The 15,973-nt window shown below is 50.7% G+C and overlaps 1 protein-coding gene across 9 annotated transcripts in view; it reads right to left on the bottom strand.

Moving 5' to 3' along the window:
* The window catches only part of HDAC6 (histone deacetylase 6), a 172,015-nt gene that overhangs the window by 139,656 nt on the left and 16,386 nt on the right, over window positions 1-15,973 (bottom strand). For 8 of the 9 annotated variants that reach the window (XM_029611444.1, XM_029611455.1, XM_029611433.1 and 5 more), the window contains 5 exons: window positions 7,309-7,422; window positions 6,924-7,009; window positions 6,269-6,353; window positions 6,001-6,041; window positions 5,322-5,418 (listed from right to left, as the gene is read on the bottom strand). In XM_029611444.1, coding sequence (XP_029467304.1) covers window positions 5,322-5,418; window positions 6,001-6,041; window positions 6,269-6,353; window positions 6,924-7,009; window positions 7,309-7,422 — 423 coding nt within the window. The remainder of the gene's footprint in view (window positions 1-5,321; window positions 5,419-6,000; window positions 6,042-6,268; window positions 6,354-6,923; window positions 7,010-7,308; window positions 7,423-15,973) is intronic. The other variant, XM_029611472.1, reaches the window with a different exon arrangement.

Genomic DNA, 15,973 nt, shown 5'->3' with positions numbered 1-15,973 from the left:
TCCAGGAAGGACCAGGATGCCGCAACGGAGGCCGCAGATGCTTAGCTTCCCGAAGAAAGCGCGCCTCGTCTGGATGAAGAGCCAGCGACTTACCTTGCACCTTACCTCTGAGACAGCCAAGCGCCGCTACATGTACGTGGAGGGTGCTGCATGATAGGTCCGTAGCAAGCCCCGCCGGAAGAAAAGCGAGGACATCCAGTACGGATGGTAACACCGGATTCACCTCACGCGATCTACACTAATCTTGGAACACTGCCCAAACCCGGACATATGCCAACGAGGTAGACCGTTATCGAGAACTCAGCAAGGTAGCTACCACCGCATCCGAATATCCCTTAAACTGCAAACGTTTCCTCTCAAAACCACGCCGCGAGACTGAAGTGAGCCGCGTCCTCTGACCCTGCCGCAGGAGAGCCGCTTCCCCTCGAAAACGGAGAGGAGCCTCCTTTGCCAAGAGCAAGAGGTCCGCGAACCAAGGCCGTCGTGGCCACTCCGGCGCCACCATCATCACCTCTGGAGGCGACTCTATTCGACGAAGGACCTTGCCGATCAGAGGCCATGGAGGGAACACATATATGAGAACGTCCGTGGGCCAAGGGAGTACCAGAGTATCTACCCCTTTGGCTCCTCGTTCTCTCCGTCGACTGACGAATCGCGGAGCCTTGGTGTTCTGAGCGGTGGCCATCAAATCCAAGTGTGGTGTACTACACCGTTTGCAAATTAGACGGTAAGCCACCTCCGGCAGCACGCACTCCCCTGGATCCAATCGATGCCGACTGAGGAAATCCGCTTGGACATTGTCCACTCCGGCGATGTGGGACGCCGTGATGTTGCTGAGGTTCCTCTCCGCCCAAAGCATGAGCAGCCGCGCCTGCTCCGCCACCGCTTGGCTCCTCGTACCTCCCTGGCGATTGATACACGCCACTGTGGTCGCATTGTCCGACAACACTCTGACCGAAGTCCCTCGGAGCAATGGGAGGAACGACTGGAGCACCAACGTGACCACTCTGGTCTCCAAGCAGTTGATGGACCACTGTGATTGAGCTTTGGACCACAGTCCCTGCACCGAGCGGCCCATGCAAATCGCTCCCCAGCCGGAGAAGCTGGCATCCGTGGTGACTACCATCCAGGTGGGCATGAGTAGGGACACTCCGCGTGTCAGATTGTCGGTGCAGAGCCCCCACTGCAAACTGGACCTCACCTGATCCGTGAGCGGGAGGGGAAGGTAAAAACTCCTCGGACACCTGCCGCCAGCGGGAGAGCAATGCGGATTGCAATGGACGTAGATGAGCGAACGCCCAGGGGACTAGCGCCAGCGTTGACGCCATTGATCCCAACACCATCAGGTAATCGCACCCCTGCGGAATCCGGAGGGACAAGAGACGGCGTATCTGACCCTGCAGCTTGCAGACCGGTCCTTGGACAGAAAACACCCTGCCTTGCTTCGTGTCGAACAGTGCTCCCAAGTATCCAGGGTCTGGGTGGGAACCAGCCGGATTTTGGCGAGATTGACCACCCATCCGAGCGACCGCAAGAGGTGCAGGACTCTGTCGACTGCCAGTCGGCACTGCATTTCGGATTTGGCTCGAATCAGCCAATCGTCCAAATAGGGGCGTTCGCTGATGGCACGGTCGAATGCCGATGTGAGGTAAGTCTCCGTCAGATCCAGCGACGCCAGGAATTCCCCTGGTCGAACCGAAGCTATGACTGGGCGGATCGTCTCCATTTGGAATCGAGGGACGCGGAGACACCTGTTGACTCCTTTGAGGTCCAGGATTCCTTCTTTGGCACTATGAAGTAAATGGACTACCGGCCCAGATGACGCTGACCCGGATGCACAGGAACTACCGCGCCCAGGTCTTCTAGGCGTCGCCACGTATCCCGGACAGCCAACGCTTGATGCCTGCCTTGTAAGGGGACACCAGAACTATGTCCGCCGGAACCCGAGCCAAAAGTAACGCGTAACCGTGTCTTATCACGCTGAGGACCCACCGGTCCGTGATTCTCCTGGCCCGATTCCCGCACCGCGCCAACCTGGATCCTACCTCCGGTGTAACCAATGGAGCCGGGCTTCGACCGCGCCAACCTGGATCCTACCTCCGGTGTAACCAATGGAGCCGGGCTTCGGACTGGTCCCCAACGAGGAACCGCCATGCCGTCCAAATGTCCTTCCTCGAACGGACTGGGACCACGACGACCGACAAGAGGAACTAGATCGATACGGGGCCCCCGACAATCTCTGTGGCGGCGACTTCCTGGGCCCACAAACGCGGGACCTATTGGAAAATGAAGACTGGGCCCTGTATCTGTCCTCCAGTAACTTGTACTCCCGGTTTTCACCAAAGTACTGCATCAGGTCGCCCAGTTGTTTGCCAAATAACAACTTCCCCTTAGAAGGGAGCGAGCCTAGGTGTGCCTTGGAAGATCCATCCGCCGCCCAATCACGGAGCCACAGGAGACGTTGTGCCGAAAACTGCCGAGACCATGGCTCTAGCCGAAGGCCGCAGAAGGTCGTGCATCGCCTTCGCGCTGTACGCAATAACTGCCTCCAAGTTGACCGCTTGCTCCGCCTCCTCACCCGAGAGGCTCGCCTTGGCCTGAAGAACCTGAGCCCAGCGCAAGCCGGCTCTCAGGGCAAATACTACCCATAGCCGCCCGGGCGCCCAGAGCCGAAACCTCAAAGACTTTCCTGAGCTGAGACTCCAGCTTTCTGTCTTGGATATCCTGGAGCGCCGCGGCTCCCGTCACCGGAATCGTCGACCGTTTAGTGACTGCCGAAACCGCTGCGTCCACTCGCGGAAGACGGGGGGATTCCAACGCGTCCTCCGGCAACGGATACAGCTTGTCCATAGCTTTACTAACCTTGAAGCCCAACTCCGGGGTGTCCCATTCGCGAAGGAGAATATCCGAAGCGGAAAAATGGACCGGAAAAACCAACGCGGGTCCTGTCAGGCCCAACAACACCGGGTCCATCTTGGTAAATCCTTTCTAGGCTCCATGGGTGGGGCATCCACACCCACTTCCAAGAAAAAATAGCCGGAGTTAGCGGTGCAAGTTCCTCCTTCCGGAACAAGTGCACCACCTTGGGGTGGGCACCCTCCCCCGCGTGGATCGTATCCGCGTGCGCACCGTCGTCCCGCGGGACCCCTAATCAGGGTCTTCGTCCCCGGATGAAGCCGATTTGGAGTCGGTCTCCTGGGGGGCCCCGCGGCCTGAGCGCCGTTCGCTAAGCGGATCCACGGGTCTCCGTGTACCCTCCCCCGCTCGCTTCTTCTGGGGATCAGACAGACTGTCAGAACCCCCTTACCGACGATCCCTTCCGCATTGAGCGTATATTTATTTAAATATTTATTTAAAAATTTTTTTTTTTTTTTTTTTTTTTACTTCCAAGCCCCGCGAGGGCCGACAAAACCGAGGCCTCAGGATCGGAGGAGACCTCCTCCTGACTCCGAACCGCCGCAGAAGCAGCCCCCCCGCGGGGGACCCCCCCGGGGTCCCGCCGCTGGGGAGACAACGCCGACGAAAACGAGGCCGCAGGAGCGGAGGAGGCCTCCTCCTGACTCCCAACCGCCGCGGAAGCAGCCCCCCCCGGGGTCCCGCCGCTGGGGAGACAACGCCGGCGGCATGCCGCCATTTTTCACCGAGTGGCCTCCCCTACGGACTCTAAAATGGCCGCCGTTCCCGCGCTGAGCGGGAACAGGCCGGCCCTGCCTTCCCCTTCAGGGGCAGCGCGCGGCGGCGATCGCGGTCGAGCGCGAACTCCCCGACCGCCCTCGGACGGCCCTTCACCGCCCGATAGACAGGAAAATAAAGCCCGTCGATCTGCACGCGCGGTCTGTAACGCCCCTCGGCATGCACCGCACCGGCCCGGACCACCGAAGCCGCCAAGAGACCAGAAAAAAAATTTCAAAAAACCGCCCGCGGAACGCTCCCCCTGCGAAAACCAAAGCCAACCTCACAGACGGCGAAAACGGCAAGAAAGAAAAACAAAGTCCCCTTTTTTTTTTTTTTTTTTTTTTTTGCTACCTGCCGCTGACCTTGGTCCTGAAGTGTCCGGTCCAGCGGGGGTGAGTGAACCGGGCTCCCCGGTGTCACCCCCGGCGCTGCTGCCAGAGACAGGCCGGGTCCTCAACCCTCAGCAGCGGCCTCAACCAGGGAGGGGTAGTCCCCTCAGGACCTCGCAACCCCCCTGGGAGGCTTTCAGGACAAGCGAAGCCGTTCTATAACTTTCCTTTTTTTTTTTTTTTTACAATCCAAACAATTAAACCAAATTAAACCAAATCCAACAACCCTGACTAGCTAAACAACTACCCAGGGATCCTCAGAGCCTGTGGGTGAACCTGCCCCATCTGCTGGAGACAGAGAAAGACTGACGAGCTGTGGGTGGTGCCTTACTATATGTGAGGGTGCCCGACAAGTCTTGCTCTGTCTCCATCTGCTGGTGCGGAGTCACAACCCAGGTGTCTGGACTGATCCTGGTACGTACAGGGAAATTTGATTTGGGCATAGCGCTTGATCACCAACCCTAAATGAAGGAAAATAAGATGCAGACCATAATCGGCCAGAGGAATCTCCCCACCCCCTCCAAATTCATAAAATGCAAGGGGATTCAGGCCACTTCTTATCCCCTACCCTCCCACCCCTAACCCAAACCCTCCAGCCCCATGGCTGCAGGGAGCATAGTACATTCCTACTGCTTCCAGTGGCATGCAGTGTACAGCAAGGAGTAGTAGGATGTACTGTGCTCCCAGTGGCTGTGGAGCAAGAGGATTCAGATTGGAACTGGGCCCGGAGCCTGCATGTTTTTGTTTTTTTTTTAAATCAGGAGAGGCTCCTCGGCCAAAATGGCCCACAACCTATTTTCCTTCGTTAGGGGGATGGGGGGGTTTCAGGCCTCCTATCCCAAAAGGATTTTTTTTTTTGGCTACAATATTTTGAATATAGCCGGCTAAGGTAAAAGTTATACGAGTACACATACCTGCTTAACTTTTAACCTAACCGGGTATAGGCAAATAGTTTACGTTTAAACCTCTCTGGGTAACGTTACCCAGATAACTTCAGTTGCACGTGCACAGCAGACTTGTGCTGCAGAATATCGGCAACAAGTTACTCTGCTAACTTTAGCCGGATAACTCGTCTGCTCACCAGCTTATTGAATATGGACTTCAAGGACTCTTTAACTCCTGTATGCACTGTGCCTCATCCAGCAGGAGGTGGCTTGTGTTACAGAGGAAAGCTGGTGAGCAGTGTCTGAAACATTTCAGCTGAAGGATCAGAGACCATGCTAGGAGCAAGGGAGGGGGATTAGGTCCAAGACTCACCGGGTGAAGGAAGACCGAGTCATAACTGTCTGCCAGTGCCTTCAGCTCCTCCTGAGCCATGGTCTGAGTGGATTTCATCAGGTCCAGATATTCCTGGCTGCAAAGGGGAGATGAGAGAGACCTCCAAGGCTAAGAGAAAGCCACAAAGAAAGAAAGGAAAACAGAAAGAGAAGACAGAGGCAACAGATTAAATCAAAGAGAGAGACAGAGACTAACAGGAAGAGAGATGTCAGAGACAGACATCTACAGAGAACACAGTGGCTCTAGTGGCAAGATGGATCCCACAGACAGAGAAAAGATAAACAAACTGTAGACGTTGTAGCTAAAGTTAGACAAATAAGCAGAAACTGCAGACTGTGGAACCAAATGCAACAGAGAGAATGATCACACACTCTGGGCCAGATTTCAGGCCAAAAACATGCACAAAAGCCTGTCAGTTTGATGGCACAATTCTGAAGTGGTGCATCATTTGCCCAGGGATTTAATTTCCTGCAACTTCAGAAAAGGAAAAAAAAAAAATTCACAGGAAAAAATAATAATAATGCAAGCAACACCTGGAAGAACATAAAACAGGTAACAGGGTCAAGAGCAAAGGGAATGGAGACTTCCACCACCTGCTCGATTTAAAGGATCAGAGCTAAGCTGGCACATGGCTTGAGAAAGGGACAGAGTCATTTACCTGTGTACCAGCAGAATCTCCTCATCAGATGCTGCACGAGCCTAGGAAAGGAAATCGTAATATGATGAACAGGGCCATTAACCAGCCCCAGACAAAAGAAAGAAAGGAAAGATGGAAAATAGGGGATACCTATGAAGAAGAAAAAAGTCTAGGTAGTGAAGGAGAGCAGACCCAGGGCAGGTGGGTGCCAAAAAAAAACATTACTTGTTTGTGAACACAGCACTCCAGTGGGGACCCCTGCTAGCGGGAAGAAGGTGCTGAGCATTACCTGTACTGTGACACAGCGTTCCTGCAGTCTGTAATGAGTCAGCTTCTCCCTCACCACGGCAAGTCGCAGCGGACACTCTGGGAAGCTATGGAAGAAATTAAGAGGGCTGACCATTGCCAGGGAGAGCTCCAGGATCTGACAGCGCTGTGCATGGTCTAATGGCACTATAGAAATAAGTAATGGTATTCGCAGGACACTGTGCATGCACTGCCAAATACATACAAATGGTAAAAAGCAAGAGTTACCCTGTATAGAGAGAGAAATAAAAGACAAGTCCCAGGTCCTGGTAATGGTCAGTATCGTCTCTGATCTTATTACATTTCTATCCAGGTGGCAGTATGTAACATTTTGCTGTTTTCTCTCTCTGAAGAAGCCACTTAAGCTCTCAACTCTTAAACCCCCTCCCGCAACCAATCTCTTGCTGGGCCAATAGCGTACACACACACACACACACTTTTCAAAAAGCATAGACCTCCCAAACTCAAGACACTCTCTCACTGTGTGACCTTGATCTAAAAGTTGCTTACACCTCTCCTGCCAGCTGAGATCATAATTCCCGGGGCAAGGACCCTGCGCCCTTTCAGTGCCCCTATGAAAAATCACAACAAAGTGGAGGTATTTAGGAAAGGTTTTCACAGGGTGCAGTGGTACTTACTCCTTGTCCCAGAGGCAATGGAAGTCCTCTAGACTCTCGTCACACACCAGGGCTGTAGCTGTGAGAGTGGCTTCCAAACTCAAGTCCTGAAGGATGAGAAAAAAAAACAGACACACATCTCCATCTCCAAGAAGAGAGGGGGAGAAAAAGCTGCCTCCACGAGACACCAAGGCCTGAATCAGACAGCACCTGGGGAAGAGGCGGCTCAGGAAGGAATTTTTCCCCCATTAACTTACTGCACTGCAGAACTGGAGACTGAAGCGCACAGTCTATTTGTTTTTACCTTTGCTCTCCTGCATGGCAGAGATGCTTAGGAAGAATACCAGAAGGGAAGCTTCTGCCTACAATTTAGATTTCACAGAGCGTTGTTGAGGCGAGCACTTACCAGGCTCTGGAGCTGCGAGACCATGTCTTCATCAGAGCTCTTGTTTAACTTCATCCTGCCCTTTTTCTTTGCTTCCTGCAAGGGCTGGTTCTGGGCTCCCTTTCTCCCCCCCTTCTGGGCAAAGAAATCAGGATTGCAATCCAAGGGGAAGAGAAAAATAAAGAGAAAGGAAATGAAGGGAGCTCGGACAGCATGAAAGCAAAAGTGCCCTTGTCAAATGCCCACCATAAAGCATCCTGGGACCAGAAAAGCCACCCAGACCCTCAGGGGGGGAAAGAGTTAGAAACATCACAACAATGGGGGGGGGGGGGGGGGGGGGGGGTGGGGGGTTTAAGTTACCAAAGTTCTGATGTCTGCCTTGGACTCTTCTGTCCGTTTTTAGAGCTGTTTATCAAAATGGGTTAGTTCTCCACATCCCATGACAGGAGCAAACCTTACTCATAAGCCAAGGTATGCTGGATTCGATTTCAGTCTCAGATTTTCTGCTACTGCTTAATATTTACATTGTGCCAAAGGCAAACTCCATCTGGACCAGGCCAGTGTTTTTATAATTAACAGTCATCTGGTCCACCTTCCTTCCTCTGGCTGATTAAAGCAGAGCCAGTCCATGATATTATTCAAAGTATCTGGTAATAAAAAAGGACCTTCTGCAACTGATCCCTTTGGATAAGGTCTGAGTATCTCTGCTCTGTGACTCTCAGCGTCACACTCAGACTTAGGACCCAATGTAATAAGGTGCACTTAGAGCGCAGTTTTACTTGCAGTCGTGCGCATACTTTGCTCCCAATGTAAGCTTTCCACACAAAACGTGTGCACATAAAACCGTGTGATTTGCTTAGTGCTGCTCTTGCATGGAAGTTCCATGCTAATTATGCTTTGTGCACAAAAGGTGAAATTACTTTTTACCTGATAATTTGTCAGACCAGTCCAGATGAACAGGTTTTACACACCAAGCAGCAAATGGAGACAGATCAACAGGTTCACTGTTGTCACTTCTTATATACATCCATGCTGACAGCCTGCCAATATTCCTCTAACAAGTAAACTGGGGACAGCTTTAATACAATGAAAAAAGAAACTTCTTGTTTTCCTCTTTAACTTTATTTTTTTAACCAGTGGACTTCCAGAAGAAAAAGTAATCAGAAACAATGGAAACAGTTTCTGATTACCAGTAGCAGAGTACATATATATCCATCAAGCTGCCTGTGAAATCATCATCTGCAAGGCATAGAAGGTAAAAGGCAGTAGAAATACCAACAGCATAGGGAGGGTCCTGGAATGGTCGGATTATTCAAGGAAAGGAAATCAGGTAAGTAGTTTCACCTTCCTCTTCATCCAATCAGACCAGTCCAGATGAATAGGATGTACTCAAACTACTCCCTCAGGTAGGATGCTGCCTGAGCCCCTCGTAACACTGCCAAGATAAAGGATAATTCCTCTTGAACCCAGATGGTAATGCTTAGGGAAGGTATGCAAGGAAGACCAAGTTTCAACCATACCTGCTTCAGCAATGGTATACCCGAGTCCACATAAGCTGCTGTGATCACTTCTTTAATCCAGCGCACTACTGTAGCCCTAGAGGCCACTTCATCTTTTCGCATGCCACCAGACATGACAAAAAGATAGTCAGATCTTCTGAAAGCGCTAACAACTGAGATATCTTACAAAATGCCTTGTCACGTCCAAGGGATGAAGAAGTGTGTAATCTTCAGAATCTGTCCATCTGTCTCTTAAACAAATGCAAAGAAAATGACTGATTTGGATGGAAGTCCGAAACTACCTTTAGAAGAAAGAAAGGAACTGCACAAAGTTGGACCCTATCCTTGGTAACCAAAAGGAAAAGCTCCCTACAGGAACCCGCTTGCAACTAACACTTGCCAAGCCGAACAGGTAATGGCCAGAAAAACTATCTTCAAGGTAAGCAGTCTTAAGGAAATAGCTTAAGAGGAGCAAACTATGTTCTCGCTAAGAAGGACAAATCTAAGTTCAGATCCCAAAGGGGAACTAGAATCTGCAGCAAAAGGTCAAATATGCTCAGTGCTTCTCAAGAACCACATGACATTCAGATAAGACAAAATACTACGCTGACATGACCTCTATAGCAAGAGAGGGCTCCCATGTGCAACTTTAAGGTATTATGAGCTAAGCCCTTAGAGAAGCCTTGAATCTTTAATACATCCAAGCTCTGTACCCCGAAGAGCCTCGAATTGTCCTAAATCTACTGAAGTCATGAAACAGAGTACGAGACAATAACTGATATGAAGCCTTTGTCCTATCTTCAGATAGTCGATACCTTTGAGTCTCCTCAGGCCTTGGCCATCTTCCCCAACTCCTCTCCAAACAGAAGCTGACCTTTAAAAGGCAATTTAGCCAAGTAAGTTTTAGATACAGTACCCACTGACCAATTAAGCATCCAGAAAAGTCTTCAAGCCACTACCACAGATGCTACCTCCCTGGCAGAAGAGGCCCAAATCATAGCCAGCATCTGCCAAAAAGGTAGCTCTTGGCTCCAGAGTCTAAGTAGTAAATATTCAAAAGCCAGACAGATAACTGAAGAGTTAGTCTAAAGGGCTTAGCCACAATATGCAGTAAGTTATCCGGTTCAATGCTAGCCGGATAAAGCAGAGTTGCTTACCTGAAACAGATGTTCTAGGACAGTAGGATGTTAGTCCTCACACATGGGCGACATCGGATGGAGCCCAGCATGGAACTTTGATCTCAAAGAATCTAGAGCTTTCAGCATGCCCTACTGAGCATGTGCAGCTGCAGTCATCACCCTGCCCCTAGGCAGAGTCCCTCGGTCCATGATATAGCTCATACATGGAGAAACCAACTCCCAGGGGAGGCGAGAGGGTTTCGTAGGACTAACATCCTGCTGTCCTAGGAGGACACCTGTTTTCTCCTAGGACAAGCAGGATAGTAGTCCTCACATATGGGTATATCCCTAGCTATAGGCTGTCCAAGAAGAACAAAGCGGGAACCTGTACAGTGATAAAGCACTACCTCCCTCCTTTGCCTGAGAGGCAGCCGACCCACCAGGGGTCCAGGTGGGAGAAGCGTTGGTTCTAGAAAGAAAAGCCATAGAAAGACACAAACTCTCTTGCTCAGCAGGGGTGCCTAAGGCAGATGAGTGATGTGAGTGCAAGCAGAAGCAAACTCTGCATCACAGAAAACAGTATGAGCACTGTTCCTGATAAGTAAACTGACAACAGTAGGTATAGAACTTCCTGGAAGAACCCAGAGATGTAGACAATAGAACATTCTTGGACAAAGAGCACAGTTTCCTTTGGTGTTAAAAGGCAACCAAAAAACTGGGACCTGAGAGCCCACCAGAAAGAAATTGCAGTCCACTGACATCCGAAGGACCGAATGTCTCTGCCAAAAAAAAAAGTGCCAGGTGTAGCTGATAGGCATAAAGGGCAGGAAAACCCCAGCAACACTTGGAGAATAAGCAGTAAGCCACGGCAGGGCCTGGGACAGACACTGAGTACCAAAGCATCAGATCTAGCTGATCGCATAGGGGTTTCAGGGGCAAACCCCCAAAACAGACCTGTAGCCCAAAACACCCAAGCAGGGAGATGAGATAGGTACTCTTGGGTGAGCTTCAGGCCTATCAAGAACAAAGTTCATCTATCCTGTCCACAGAATAGCAGGAAGGCCCTTTGGGCAATCTAGAGAAATGAGAAGAGCTAAAGGCAGCATCAGCCAGAGCATGGTGAAAATATATGGGAAACTGTGGTGTATCCTCCCTGCAGGTATACAGAAGATATACCATGAGTGCCTTAGCTTTTCCTTCCCGCCCAACAAGTCAATCGGAGGTCGGAAGGAGCAAAGAACACCAGGAGACAGGCCGGTGGACTGCCAGGGTAAGCACACGAGTTGCCAGATTGTCTATCAACCCCAAGTGAACAATTCACTGGGTTACTCCAGCAGGGAGTAACCCAAGACAGAGCCCTCAGCCTGCTTGGAATAGCAGAAATAGAGAGAGTGAATGCCCCAAGGGAGAAATCCAGATGGCTCCACTAGGAGATGGGAAGCTGAGCAGTCACATGTGCAAACCCTGATAGAACAAGATTTCATTATCAGCTTGGAAACCCGAAGGGCATCACGGCAGGCCCACGGTGATCTTGGAACAGATTTCCAAGCACATGGCTGAGGTATCACTATTCCAGTCAAGAGAGCACATGGCCCAGCAATGGACAACCTTGCATGACCCAGGACTCCTGTCCGCAGCAGGGTGATCCCGAAAAAAGGGGAAGAATAGCTTGCACGCTACCACAAATAAGGGGCAGTGCCTATGTTGCGGGGACACCAAGCCCCCAACTCCCTCAGCCATGGACATGGCAAGAGAATTAAAGACATGTTTGCCCAGTTGATGGACTAAAACTCTCTACACAGAGGAGGGTCCTGTAGGCAAGAATGACTGACAATAGTGATCCCTAAGGAAGACATTCACAGAGTCTGGCAGGTACCAAAGTGATTCCTGAATAGCGGGTCACCGGGGAGCAATACTGGACAGGCTCCCTCGTGGATAGACCTGCTGCATCTTAGAGCGCCCGAGAGAGCGCGCCATCCCTCGACCAATTCTTGGGGCTGGAGCCACTCAGAGCAGCACCATCCCTTCTCCAGAGGCGAAGGAACGAGGGGCACCCCTCAAAAGGATGCCCAGTTGGGAATCCAGAGGGGGACCCAGTCGAATCGCCCCCTTCCAGAGGGGAGAGGGAAGCAGCTGGATCAGGGGCCTCCTGATCCTGAAAGACCTAGCAACTCCCTAGGAGGAGAGCTGAGGCACAATCACTGAGGAGCCAAAGCGACCAACCCATCACAGGCAGCCATGCTCGGAAAGGGGAGATTACCACTGCAATCCCCGGAGGGGCCCCAGCCAAAGACAGTCAAATGACCGCCACTGCTGCTCCCTGGACCTGGCCTCCAAGGAGATGCACAGATTCAAGAATAGAGGCCCCAGTTCAGAGAAAAATATGCCAGGGATGGAGCCCCGGGGGCTTTCCCACAAAAGAGGGAAATGGGACACAGGAGAGATCGAAAGACACCTTCCTCTGCTAGGAAAGGAGAGAACGCCCCAATCACTGTCTATGTCCACTCCCCTCAGAATCTGATCAGGAACACAGTCCTAGGCCAATGCTGTGACTGCAGAATACAGTTTGTTGTAACTGCCTGGCGGGAACACACACACACACACCCCCGGTAGGGCCTCCAATACTGGGATCATCAGCTGAAGGGACAGTATTGAGCTTCTCAGTGCTCCGTAGTGGACCCCATCCAGAAGCCTTGAGGGCACCAGACTGAACTGATGCCCCAGCATACCCAGGTGTGTCGAGTAAATGGCGATCCCTGCGCACAATCCGTACGAGGCTAAATACCCCTGCTACCCAAGGTCTGCAGGGTCATGAAGGGCTTTCAAGATCCCCGGTGGTCGATGGCCTCTGGGGCGACCAGGGTGCTGTTTAGACAGTGCTCAATGGTGAACCCAGTGACTGGTCAGTGGAGCTCGACGTAGTTCAGGTGGTAATGTAAGGCATCAGTGACCCTGCAACTCGATAGCCTTGAGGGCATGAATGATATTAGGGCAGCACTGCATCGTGATGGCATCAAGGTCATGCTCTGCGCTGGTATCTAGGCTGCACACCTCGACAGCAGCGAGGGCCTGCCCCCACTTCAACCTAGACAACCCCGAGGTCAGCCACGCATGCACCTTGAGGGGATAGAGGGCATTTAAGCCACTGCGGGCACCACAGCTTCAAGGCATCAGCAGCATAGACTGTATCGAGTTGAGATGATACTCCACCACCTCGATGCCCAGCCGGTGCAGGAAGACTCTACTTCCAGTGATGCAGACAGCACAGAATGCCTCTATGACATCCCTGCACTTCGATGGCATCAAGGGAGGCCATGTTGCCCAATAGTGGGCCTGGTCCCTGCTGCGGTCCCGACATAGATGCATCGGACTAACTGTGCGCTGGTCACACTGTGCATGTGTTCCCGCGCAGGAAGACAGATTCTCCTCAATCTGTATTTTAGCAGTTATAAAAACATAAGGCTGTCCAGAGAAGTGGGTGGGTCAGCATTGCTAATTCATCCTGCTATGTACGGAAACACTGTTTACGGTAAGCAAACTTGCTTCCCCCCCGTCAATAGCAGGGCTGAATTAGCCATGCTGTCATGGGAGTCCCTAGCTCCCCTGTCACGCCAAATTATAGATCCTGACTTTTTTTTTTTTCTCGTGACTTAACCGGTGGACAGCCAATTTCGAGTTATGTAATTAAAGTATCTAAGAACGCTCGTCCCTGCTTGGCATCCTGAGACATTTGCTGGTCTAAGCAGTAGTGGGACATGAAAGTATGTATAGATGTCGCTGCCTTACAGATGTGAAGGGGTAGAACTTGACGCAACTGGGCCAACGAGTGGAGATTGCTCAAAGTTGATGAGCATTCAGTTTGACGTTCAGTGTCATGTGTTTTTTGTTGTAACAAAATTGAATGCATTGAGCTATCCAGCTAGAAATAGTCCTTTTTGCGCCTGGCAGACCAGGTGCATTTGGGTTAAAGGAGAGGAACAGTTGAGATGGTCTGGAGTACATCTGTGTTCTAGTCTTTTAGTAGGCCGGCGCCCTTTTGCAATCTAGGGTGTGGAGTAATTTCTCCCGTTCATTACAATGTGGTTTTGGAAAGAACGTAGGGAGTTCTATAGACTGGTTGATATGAAAATGCTGAGACCACCTTTGGGAGGAAGGAAAGGTGAGTTCACAGAACTGCCTTGTGGTGGAAGAACTGAAGATAAGGTTTGTAGTGTACCAGTGCTCGACGTTCACTGACTTGGCGTGCTGAAGTCACTGCGACCAAGAATACCACCTTCCATGTGAGGTATTTTATGTAAGAAGAGTCGAACGGTTCGAATGGAGGGAGCATTAGTTGTTCGAGGACTAGGTTAAGAGGGAGTCCTGCATCGGGTGGAGGAGAGCTCCCTGGTTCTGGGATAGCAGTCCGTCCCTGTGGTGTTGATCGAGAGTCGAAGGAGGTACACATACCATGGTTGTCTTGGCCATGCTGGGGAACGGAGGATGAGGTCCACCGCCTCGGCTATGCATTTTTGAAGCGTGCATGTTATCAGTGGAACTGGAGGAAATGCGTATATTAGGCTTCCCGTCCACGGGAGTAAGAAGGCATCTTGAGCTGTTCTGAGGGGACTGGGAAACAGGGAGCAAAACTGAGGTACTTTCCTGTTGTGTTCTGTGGCAAAGAGATCCATGGACGGAGTTCCCCATTGTGCAAAAATATCGGCCACCTGCTGGCGTAGAGACCATTCATGAGGGTGGAATATTTGACTTACCTTGTCCACCCGTTTGTTGGCTATGCCTGGGAGATAGGTGGATTGAGTGACGAGTCATCCAATCCCATATCAGAAGTGCTTCCCTGCAGAGTATCCATGAACCGGACTCTCCTTGTTTGTTTATATATAAAACATGGCCACCTGATTGTCCGTGTATATCATTACTCTTTTCCCTTGCAGTTGTGCACGAAAGGTTTTGAGGGCATAGCGGATCGCTCTGAGCTCAAGGAGGTTGATTTGATAAGATTGTTCGCGAGGTGTCCATAGTCCCTGCATTTGTAGGTGGTTGAGGTGCGCTCCTCATCCCTTGTGGGAAGCGTCTGTTGTGAGTACTATGTTGTGAGTTGGAATTGTAAACAGCGCACCTCTTTGAAGCACCTGCGGTCATAACCACCAATTCAAGTCCACGATCATGTCTGAAGTCAAGTTGATTCTTTGAAACACAGGTTGTGAGTGTTGCATCCACTGTTGCTTTAACCCCCATTGGAGTCGACGAATGTGAAGACGGGTGTTTGGTACCATGTGAATGGCCGCTGCCATATGACCCAATACTGATAATATTTGGCAGGCTGTTGATCTGGCCGTGTAGCGTAGGTGTCTGGTAAGCATTTGAAGCAACAGCCTCCTGTCCTTTGGAAGAAAAGCTATGCTTTTTGTTGTGTCCAATAATGCTCCTATGAACTGAAGTGTTCGAGATGGTTCTAGGCTTTTTTGTAGTTTACAATAAGGCTTAGATTCTGAAGACACGAGATGGTTTGTTGTAGGTGAGCTAGTAGGGTCAGTTGATCTGATGCTACTAGAAGCCAATCGTCTAGGTAGGGAAAAGTTTGGATTCCTAGTTGTCTAAGGTGGGCCACCACCACTGCCATACATTTTGTGAATACCCGTGAGGCTGCTGAGAGGCCGAAGGGAAGTACTTTGTATTGGTAATGTTGTTTCTTGTAATGGAAACAGAGGTATTTCCATGAAGAGGGGTGCATTGGAATATGAGTGTAAGCATCCTTTAGGTCCAGTGAGCACATCCAATCGTTGGGTTGAAGAAGTGGAAGAATTGTTTTTAGGGAGACCATTTTGAACTTCTCCTTGACTAGATATTTGTTGAGGTTGCATAAGTCCAAAATTGGTCTGAGACCTCCTGATTTCTTGGGAATTAAGAAATAAGAGGAATAAAATCCCATATTGCGGAGGTGTGATGGCAAGATCCAATTGCTCGCTGATTTTGTAGAGTTGATATCTCCCCTGCCAACTGAAAGTGATTGGAGTAATTGCCCTGCTGGAAACTAGATGTGGAAGAGTGGGTTTGGAGAGGAAATGCAAC

Source organism: Rhinatrema bivittatum, chromosome 1 (genome assembly GCF_901001135.1).
Source record: "Rhinatrema bivittatum chromosome 1, aRhiBiv1.1, whole genome shotgun sequence".
NCBI lineage: Eukaryota > Metazoa > Chordata > Amphibia > Gymnophiona > Rhinatrematidae > Rhinatrema > Rhinatrema bivittatum.
The sequence above is the reverse complement of the archived record's forward strand: the minus strand, read 5'-3'. Positions and strand labels throughout refer to the sequence as shown.